Here is an 11,083-nt window from a genome sequence, read left to right as displayed (position 1 = left end):
TTGATTTAAAGAAAAAAAAATGCGTGACAGTTGGGAAAAGAGAGACGCCCTCCCCTCACATGGTGGTTTGCGGTTGGGAAAACGGAGAAAGGTTGGTTGAAATTAGTTGCATGGTTGTGTGGCGGGAGACATGGAGTTTTCGGAGCTCAATAATGCATCATATGGCAATATTTTTTTATTTTTTTAAAATCAACACTTTAAAATAATTAAAAAACATAAATAAGTAATTAAAAAATAAATAATTTTTTATGAAATATTGTTTGGAATGCAGTTTATTATGAGAAAAAAGAAAATGTATATTGATGCTTACCTTTTCTCGAAAGTCCATCAATGTGATGCCAGCCCACTTTTATATGCATCACGGCTATGCTTAGTGCTTCATCTTCAAGCTATGAACCTTCCATTTAGGTCTTTTTTTATTGCAGGGTTGCATACAAATTTTTTTATTTTTTATTTTTTGCATAAAAAAGAGGTTACCATAGAGATTATTTTTATATATATATATATATATATATATTAAATTCAAGATCTTAGCTCTATACTGTAGCATCACGGGGCTCAATTCCTCGATCTCCCATGGTTAATTTGAAAAGCGGGAGCGAGCTTGCCAGGCATGGAGTGTTTGACATGTGGCTATATTTTCCACTTCGGCAGGGTTCGTGTTTTTCAAGAACTGAAGGTTGTTGGACTGAATTGTCTCTTATAATTGTCTGAATATAATAAATTTATCAATTTGATATAATAAGATTTTTCTAAATTTTATTTATTTATTATCATGTCAAATTCTCGTGATTGGTAAGTAGTGTTTGAAAATATAAAATTGTATTGTATATAGAAAATAATAAAAAAAGGTCCCCCCTGTGTGACATATATAAATTACACTTTCTTTTTACTAGTCACCATTAAAATTTCAAATCAGACAATATAAAATAATTTTTTTATAAATCTTAAAAATAAATTTATATTTTTTTTTTATTTTACTATATCAAAGACGTGAAGGTCTTAGAAATTCCACATATCCCCAGTAAAAAAATATTTAAAAAGGCGTTATGAATAATTAACACAGAAAAAAACAAAAACTATACATCTCCTCACATTATACTATTAATTATAATATTTTTTTATTTAATTTTTTAATATTACATTTATAGGGGATTGTGCTCATCTTTTTTTTAATTAACTTTTATTGGTGTATCTCAAACTCATAATTTGAACTACGAGTTTAATAAATTGATTCAATTTTTTTTTAATTTTATCATTTAATATTGAGTTAACTGAGAATTAAACTTTGTAATTTATTTCAGTCTACTTTTCATGAGGTTATTTTTATCTCATGACTCGGATCATGAGTCACGGGTTTGATGTGTTAATCTTGATTGACTCAAGTTAATTTTTATGAAATTTTTTTAATTTTTTCTTTCAATATCGGTTAATTAAAAATTACACTTTATAATTTATTTTAATTTAGGATATCCGGGTCTTAAAATCTGGGTTGCAGACTTAACAGGTTAGCATGAGTTGATATGAGTTATTTTCTAGGTCTTTTTTTAATTTTTTTTTTAAATTTTATCATTGAACATTTAATTTATTAAAAAATATATTTTATAATTTTTTTTGATTTATTTTTCACGAGATTATTATGATCTTATGACTTGGTATGCAGATTGATGGGTTGATCCAAATCAATTCAATATGTTGTTATCTTAATATTTATTAAAAAAAATTTAAATTATATATTTATCATGAATCAAATTATATTTTTAATTATTCAAGTGAATCATGTTAAATTATTTTTTATACTGTTTTTTTAACTAAAAAAATTATTAGTAATGCCTAAATATGTTTTTATGCTAAAAAATCCGAGAGACCCCGCAAGCAAAGCGCGTGAGAAATGATGTAGCTGAATTGAAAAGGAGAGGCGAATAAATTAATTTCCTAAAGGGGTAGTCTAAACGATAAGAAAAGCTGAATCTCTAGTATTTACAGTGGGCCCAAACCTGGCAAGTTAAGTAACCGAGGAATGGGACCCCCCTTGTTTTTCAAAGAAATTGTGGGCTGTCAAAAGTCGGCCTCGTAGCCCACCAGCTGTTGATTGTTGAAGGGGTCATCTAGAAAGATTATTAAAAATGAGCATTCTAAATTGAAAACGAAAACTTTAAACAGAAAATAATTCTTCTTCTTCTTCTTCTTCTTCTTCTTCTTATTATTATTATTAAAAATAGTTAATTAATATATGAAAAAAACTGTAACTGTGGAGATATTTACACTGTTAACTAAAACAATATGATGACTCTTTTACCCTTCCACTTAAAAAAACTTTACAATGACTAAATAATGATTTAGGTTTTTTAAAATGATTTTTTTTGTATTTATAAAATCATCTCAGAAAAAAATTTATATTTAACTAAATAAATAAATAAAAAGTTGGGCAAGTGTTTCGTGCCGAGTAGAAGGCGCTAATGCCTTTTAGACAGCATGTGCGGCGACTCCTAACATCAAAAAATACCCTTCCTCTTTCTCTCCTTACCGTAATCTATCAAACATTATATTTTTCAATATAGACCTTATTCTTTGGTTTTTTTTGGTAATTTCGTGAAATTTTTAGTGGTTTTGAATTTTATCATTTAATTTTAAATTGATGGTATTATATTTTTTAATTTAATCCTCATTATTTTGATTTATAATTTTCTTCTTGGTCATTTTGTAAAAATTATTATTATTTTTAATTTCATCCTTCAATTGCAACATTGATTTTATTTTTTTATATCAACTTGGATCCTCATTCTTTTAAATTTTGTTATCCTTTTACTAAATTATTTTTTTTTTCAATTTCACCCTTAAATTAAATATATAATTTATTTTGTATTTTAATTTTGATCTTTATTTTTTTAATTGTTATTTTTTAAAATCTTTTGTATAGTTAAAATTATTTTTCCAATTTTATCCTTTAATATTTCATTGATTGAAAATTAGATTTCATGGTTTTTCCAGATTAGGTGCTTCGGGTCTAACAATTTAGATCACAAGTTTGACAAGTTAGTAAAATTTTTATTTTTTTTAAAAATAACTTTATAATTCTTTTTATTTTTTTATAAAGCTATTCTAATCATGTAATCTGGCCCACGAGTTTAGCGTGATATCCCGAATTAACTCAATCATAATTAACATGGTTAAATTTTTTTTTTTACACAAAAGTATTGGGCGAAACGCGGGCACCAAGACTAATTATCTCTACTGTGCTTATTGAATTCACATTTTCATAGTGATATTTATTGTAGCCTTTCCTTGATTATGATTTTTGTTTTAGCCCTTCCTTGATAATAATGAATTCGATATAATAAGAAATTAGTGTTCTTTGGCGGAATATATATATATATATATATATATATATATATATATATATATATATATATATATATTTTTTTTTTTTTTCGCGGCTGAGTCAACAATGTTACCCATACCATCTGCCTCCATTGCTTAAATTTATGTAAAAAAGTCAATGAGAATAGTTCTCCGCTTCCCAGAACCCCGTCCCGAGGTTCCTGTAAAGGTCGCATTTGTAAGCGGCCGCTATCCCTATGCTACGTATACCGTGTTTTGATGACATTTATTATGGTATATTCAATTCAATTTAGTCATTAAATATCACATTGCAAGATACATATTTTTCTTTAAAAATTTACCAAAAAATAATCCATCAAAAAATCATAATTAAAACTATATAAGGATAATTTCTTATTTTAAAAATTATCATATACTATAATGTGTTTTTTTTTATCTCTTATAAGCTGGTTTTTTTTAATCAACCCGTTGTAATGTTTTGATATTACAAGGAAACTTACAAAACTCGTAATGTGCTAATATTAAAAATATAAAATTGACAAATTAGTTAATTAATTGGCCACAATAATCTCATTCATTCTTTCTAGTCAATGAGTTTGATAACTTGTACTGGGTGCTTAATAGGTCAAAATAATTTATAACTGATATTTGCAAAAGGTTTTATTTGGTGGAGATGAAGACTTTCCAATACTCAAATAAATATCTTTTTATAAAAAAAAAATACAAACATATTTAAAAAAAATACTCTAAAAATAAAAATACTTAACATCATACACAAATATCCCAACAATTGCATATCTCATAAATTAAATGAACACATAAAAACAACATCCAGAAAATTAAAACATATATGATAAATCTTGGTTCTTCTCGATCCAAAATACCGAGCATGTGAGGATTATAAACGTTGCTGCTGCTCACTTTTGCTCTTGTTCCACTGACAAATGCATTCAGAATCCCATTTCATTTTTTCCTGTCTACTTGTGTGAAAACCTTGCATCGATCGAGCTCTGCAGAAAGCAACGAGAGTATATAATGGATTGAATAATATATTTTCTCAACAAATGGCAGCAACGCAATTAGTAGAAAGTCGGGCTGCGGCTTTTGAAACACAACCTAGGTGTTCTAATTTTTTTTGAAACACAACCTAGGTGTTCCCTGACTTCTATTAGACAATTAGAACAATATTATAAACTCAACCCTGCTTGCTTTACCGGCGAATCTGATAATTCGCCGACTCGAATTCTTACCCAGGTTTGCTTAATGTTGATCCGAGAGGAAGATAATCTAGTAAATCCGGTGAGTCGTTAACTTATGATCTCATTGACTAGGTTAAAATCCAGATTAAACGTTTTGAATTTTTTTAAAAATATTTTTTTATATGATATCATATTATTTTTTTAAATATAATATTATTTTAAAGGAACACAAATCAACTCAAGATGACACATGTGAGCGGTGATAAAGGATGGGTTCTATAACTATGAATTATATAATCCACGTGGCATCTTGCATATGCTTGTTGACACGTTATCAAACACATAAATGGCAATGCTTTGTTTAAACTTAGTTCTGATTTGAGGTCCAAAGCCTCAATTTTAGAATAAACCAGGCCGGAGGCGGCCCTCAATTAAAGAATTGTAGAAGGTGAAGCTCCTCTTTTGTAATTTCTCAGCCTAGCAGTGGGGCAAGCCCATTTTTGTTTGATTACTATTGTAAATAGGTAAACATTAGAGAGAATAAAACAGTTTATTTTTGCATTTTAATTTTTTTTCAAAAAATTATTATTTTTTATATTAAAATAATTTTTTTAGTATTTTTAAATTGTTTTAATATGTTAATGTTAAAAATAATTTCTTTTAAAATAAGAAAATATTATACAAAAATAAATTTCTGAAAACAACCGCGATAATCTTAACCACCCCTAAAACACCCAGATGGCCTTGTTACATTCGTCATCCATTTCAACTTTCAAGACCAGGCAAATGGTCTCCTCGGTTCACGTTGAGAATTTGACCAATATGAGAGAGAATCGAATCATCATTCTCTGTTCAAATTTTTGTCCTTGCTCTTCTTTTAGAAAGCTTGAAACAATGTCACAAACAGGCTTAAAGCATATGTTGTTGGAGGTTACACTTGACAACAATTTCAACATAACTTGGAGAAAGTACCAAAAGACGTTAATGCACGTATACAAAGCAGCAAATCAAACCGAAGAAGAAAAAACCTCTTCAACCAAATGCCAACAATATGATGAAGTGATCTAAATTTTCATTTTTCAGGAACTTTTTTCCCTTTCCGAACCTTGTGCTGATTCAGACACTAGCTGCTTGGAATACACACGGTGCCGCCTTTCTCTACCATATATGACCCAGAAGATTAGAGAAAGCATAACTGCAGTAGAGACCATCACCAAACCTATGTAGATCCATCTACTGTATCTCCTGAGACTTGGACAATGATCCTTGTATATGTCACTGAATGTTTCCCTTGCAAAAGTGCAGTCTCCTAGCTCAATCAGGAAAGGAGCATAATTATTCAATCCATAGCTCACATTTATAGCAGCTGACATTTGGCTGTAGAATGCAGGGGTCAAACGTCCTGTCGTAGCGCATATCCCGGTTGGTGAAACCTGACACACATAGCTACTCCATACCTGAACAAGTTGAGCGAAAACAAGTTGAATAATTCTTCTAATTTTTGGCATGAGGGAGTTTGTAAAAGTCTCCAGTTTCTTTGCTGATGTAATGTTATTAAGGGAAATCTTAGGCAGAATGAAAGGGCTGGCAAGAGTTCGTTGAATCCTGCCTTTACTTTATAGCCTAGTAATGGTTCCTTCAGTACATATGCATCTTAAAACTTCAATTGTTTCTGGCTTCTATTGATTACCTGTGTAGCATTGGTCAAGTCCACCTCCCCAGCACTGCAAGGCCGAATCGTCAAGTCGGCATAAAATGGGTTGCAGAGTATTGGCACCAACGGACCAGATTGGTTGATGTACATTGGTTTGAAGTTGGGGGAGAAGTTGAGATTAGAAACATTAGTGATGACCTGGTTGACCACTTCTACAAGCTGGGAAGTGATTTCCTTGCTCTTTATCAAAGTATCTTGGGTAGTTGCTTGGTCCACACAGGGCAGAATATCGTCTAAAGCAGTATGAGCAGTGGGGTTGTGCACCCAATGATCCATAGCGACACAAGTATCTCCAGCCACGCTAGCATGTAAAAGAAAGAATAATTAGAAGTTTGGCGAGGGAATCAGAAATTAAAAAAAAAAAAATTTAAGAGAAAAATGAAGAATTATAAAGGAAATAAGAAATCTAAAAGGACTACTTTTAATTTCTTTTAAGCATACTAGATTGCAGGTAAGAAACAATAGCACTCCTAGACCTGGTAAAGGTAGTGCACTTGCAGTGTGTTTGTTATCCCAACCCCATCATTCTAACGATGTCCATTTTGAAGACTATGTCCGTGTCATGATGTGACAGCATTCTATTAATCCATTAAGGGACTGGATAAATTTGGAGCTAACATGAGATGCCAAACGAAGTTCAGTAAGAATAAGATCCACCACCCTTTAAGATCCTTTTAACCTCGAGTCTATTAAGGGATTCATAGAGTGATCGCCTCCTATAAAAGGATGCTTCCAGTTGAAGTGAGCACGGTGAACAGGCTCAACAATTAGACAAAGCAACCATAGAAGTAGAAACAAAACAGTAGAGGGGAAAGAAGTTACAGAATTGATTATGAAAGATGAATGAGAACATGATATAGGTGAATCATTTTGGAGATAGTTGAAACAAAGAGATGAATGTTATGTGTGGTGTGATATCCAATGTGGTACAAACAGTTTGATCCTTGTTTCAAACATGATCACTAGAATTATTTCGGACTAAGAATATTTAAGTTTCAAATGTCAGGACAGATTCACTGTTTGGAAAATTGTTGACAGTAACTACAGATCAGCCTTCTCTTTACAAATAATACCAACCAGAAGGCTGTAAGAAGATGATATTCACATTTCTCACCACAAGGACTAATCAAAATATTCTAGTGAGTTTCAACCCGCTAGATGATAAATGTCAGCAAAAAAATTTAGTTCAGCGGACATAAGAGTTGGTATCTGTACCAAATAGACTTTCATGAGACATCTACAACTGGACCAACAAGCATAGTCAGCAGCATATAACTTACTTGTGGAGAAGAAGGAATGTGCCACACAAAATGAATGTTCCAGCAACAAGAATCCATCCAACGATGACCAGGCTGCAACAATTTTATGAGGTTCATCAATCGAGAGCAGGTAACAATTAAATGCAATAATACTGAGACTACTAGACAACGGGGCACGAATGTTGAGATATAGAAAATCACTTACATGTACACTAGGAACTGCATGCCGAAAATTGAGAACACTAGAACACAAAAACTCAAAACGTCATTACATGCGCTTTGCAACAACTTTTAAACATTGGAATTATTCACACTTTATCTTATCAAGAAAAAAAGAAAAGGGCTTACAGAATCCAAGAAATGTTAGGAGAAGCATAATAGCAGCAGTAGTAATCAGTGCCACTCTCCTGCATGAACATGCTCATTATATAATCAAGATGACCTACTCAATCAGATACAATAAGCTTTGGTATCCTTCAACTTACACAGAATCCAGGAGATCTTTTATGTCTTCTGAATTATCCACTGTTTTGTCAGCAAGGACAGTAGCAGAAGAATTAATTCTTGTTCCAATCTGGTCAATATCAGTTTGGACATTAGAAGGTAGAAAAACTTCATCAACTCCAACTAGCTTGGCTGAAGCAATAAAATCTGACACAGCCCTTAGTTTATCGACTGTGGTGTCTGCCTGATTCACAACATACTCCAAAGTTTCTGTTGTGCTTTTGTGAAATCTTTCCTGAGCAGTATATAGAACAACACATCCAATCCTGTGGCCAAAAAATTCAGCATTAGTTTCTTCATAATAGATTGATGCATGTGTACACAGGCGCATGCACATATGCGCGCGTGCGCACGCGCGTGTGTGAGAGAGAGAGAGAGGCATCTACATAGCACAAATGCTGAAGAGAACGAGGAAAACGAGGGAGAGAGCATAAGCTGTTTGAGAGTAGCCATAGCGCTGCCTTTTGCAACAGAAATGACAAAGGCAACCAAAGAGTAAGCACAGCCCAAATACCAGGAACCAGACTGCAGCAATAGCAAACAGAGGAGCTGCAGTGAAACCTACAGACTGCATTCAAACAAAATTTTCAGTTACCAGAGAACTCTCGAAGAAATCTGAAAATCCAGCCTAAACACACAATTAGAATGTGGTTAGTATCAAACAAGTAAAATCCAACACAGAATGTCCATTCAATAACTCTACATTGTTTTCCTCGAGCACAACATCCACCGATAACTTTTCATCACCTGCTAGAAGGTAGATTATTGATTAATGCTGTTATTTTATTTTGATCAACTTGAATCATTTGCCTAGACAAGACTATTATTCTGGTTCAAGAATTTAGATAACATGCAAGGCACATTTCAAGCAAGTAGCATTAAACACTGCTTGATATCAAACCATATCAACAGCATGCCTCATCACAATCATTCTCATAACGATATTGGATATCAGAACTAGCAATTTGTTATCTTCAACAAACTGTAATGAAAAGTATTTATACTGATTTCAACAAGATTCTAAGATTATTGGTATTTTTCTTGATTAAAAGATTAGAGAAATCAGCAATTAATGATTGAATGTTGCTAAACTCTGCATATTTTTTCCAGTTCTATCAATGAATGCAAATTGGGATCTTTCCTCCATCACAAACAATTATGACATTCATTTCATACATAGTCTCTAAAGCACCCTGACCATACACTAGTACATTACATTTACTTCTTTCCCTGCATAGCATATTGGCATGCTGACAACATGTTAGAAATGTAAGATCCAATCTAGTAATTGTCAACTGGTAATCAAGAAAGATTGAAACCCTACACGTCTACAACAACAACAACAGTACATAATCATCAATGAACAACCTAAAAAGACAAAGAAAGATGAGTGCTAGTGGGGTTTGACCGTTGATGAATAAACTTACAGCCCAGTAATGACGATCACTGATATTCCATCCTCCAGTGTATCTTTTGAAATCATTAAGAGGGTCTTTTCTGTAAGTCCTCTTTGGAGCTAGCACCAGTACCGGTGAGTTATCAACAGGTTCACCGATGGGTGCCTCCACCACAGGCCTCCTTGTCCCCCATGAGAACTCCGTTTCATACTTAGCTACATCTGCTCTCCCTGCCACTGCATTGCAAAATCAACACAAAATGATACAACTTTATATGCAAACATCAAAGGTGAGTAAAGTTAAGATTTTCTGCTTGGTAGCTTAGAAAATTCAGAAAAACAAAATTTTGCAAAGCTAAGTGTGTTCGTTTAGGTTTCCAAGAAGCATGAAAACTTGCAATAATCAAGGAAAAAAGTTTCAACATGCACATTTTAGTGGGGTCACATAAAAGTGTTGAAACACTAAAGTATAACACTCCAGTCCTCTTTTTTCTTGCTACATTTTCTCAGAAACCAAACAGAAGTTGATGAAACAGCGGAACTTAACAGAAAAGTTAAGAGAGAAGAAGTGTACCAGCAGGGGGTAGAGCAAGGAAGGAAGGGAAGGGAACAGAAGCACCATGTGAGAGGGGAACGGATGCTGAAGAAGTAAAGAAGACAAAGGTGAGCAGAAGAAGAGTAGATGACAGTAACCCGTGACATAACATGATGGCACACGGTCACAGAGAGTGGGAGGGAGGGAAAGAAAGAGGCTCTCTGTTTTTCTTTACTGGGTTGTTTGATGCAAGCTTTTCAGATAAAGACAGAGAACATCTGTTGGTTCTTTTCCTCCTTTCCCATTGGACATGTAACAATCTTAATTTTCTTCTTTCTTTCCTTCTTTTTCCTATTAATTAAAAATTATTAAATATTAAAAAATTTAAAACTAAAACGGAATATGGTATTTTTATATTAATAAAACTCAAAATAATAAACGATTAATTATTCAGTAAGAGATGGAGTAGGAAAGTAGGGAGGTGGAGAGCTCATGGATTATGGTGTGCAATGATGGAAAAAGGGTTCCAATGCAAAATGGAAACCAACTGGATGGGTCCCGGAGGCGGCGAGTTTCCCAAAACATTACGACCTTTGTCGTCCCTTTTTTGTCTTCGAAATCGGAAATTGTTTTCTGAGGTCCACAATTTCCGGCCATTTTCATGGCTTTCAATGTTTTCTTGCCTTCCCGCCTCGCAGCCTATGGTTAGAGCAGGCCATTTTCTTGAGAGAGAGAGATGGGTAACTGGGCTCTCCAGGCATCCTGTGTGGGCCTTTACCACATGGTTTTCAACTCGATTTTTAAAATCCATCATCAGCAATTATTGATGCGTGTGCAAAAAGAATTGTTCGAGGTATTTTCGTATAAAATCAGAGAAAACGAGTTTATTAATTGAAATTGTTTTTTTTTTTTTAAAACGGATTTTTTCTGTTTCTTCGATCCTCTAGAAAATTAAATAAAATCAAAATAATTATCTCTCAAAATCTCCACCGTAAGAAACAATAATCCATTGGGAAATATTTTCATAATAAATAATAAATAAATAAACTAGAAATACAAACAAAAAACTATATTGTAAAAATAAACACAGCCTTAATTATTTTTTTCATGTTTTAAGAGTAAAATACTCTGTAC

The 11,083-nt window shown here is 32.7% G+C and overlaps 1 protein-coding gene across 1 annotated transcript; it reads right to left on the bottom strand.

Moving 5' to 3' along the window:
- Positions 1–5,385: 5,385 nt before the first annotated feature.
- Positions 5,386–10,680, bottom strand: LOC133673948 (uncharacterized). Its single transcript, XM_062094889.1, has 9 exons — positions 9,989–10,680; positions 9,446–9,651; positions 8,405–8,586; positions 8,000–8,284; positions 7,863–7,921; positions 7,720–7,756; positions 7,536–7,607; positions 6,232–6,556; positions 5,386–5,998 (listed from the first exon to the last, which is right to left on the bottom strand). The coding sequence occupies exons 1-9, from the start codon at positions 10,119–10,121 to the stop codon at positions 5,621–5,623; spliced, it is 1,677 nt and encodes a 558-aa protein (XP_061950873.1). The 5' UTR covers positions 10,122–10,680; the 3' UTR covers positions 5,386–5,620.
- Positions 10,681–11,083: the final 403 nt, after the last annotated feature.

This window comes from Populus nigra, chromosome 15, assembly GCF_951802175.1.
Source record: "Populus nigra chromosome 15, ddPopNigr1.1, whole genome shotgun sequence".
NCBI classification, from domain to species: Eukaryota; Viridiplantae; Streptophyta; class Magnoliopsida; order Malpighiales; family Salicaceae; genus Populus; species Populus nigra.
The sequence above is the reverse complement of the archived record's forward strand: the minus strand, read 5'-3'. Positions and strand labels throughout refer to the sequence as shown.

Bases quoted from the DNA above. Each gene is read 5' to 3' on its own strand.
- LOC133673948 (XM_062094889.1), bottom strand. From the start codon at position 10,121: ATGTTATGTCACGGGTTACTGTCATCTACTCTTCTTCTGCTCACCTTT. The intron at 8,285-8,404 runs GTAGATGCCTCT...TTTTGGCCACAG, and splicing joins CTCTTCAGCATTTGTGCTAT to GATTGGATGTGTTGTTCTAT. The intron at 7,757-7,862 runs GTAAGCCCTTTT...TTTGTGTTCTAG, and splicing joins CCTAACATTTCTTGGATTCT to TGTTCTCAATTTTCGGCATG.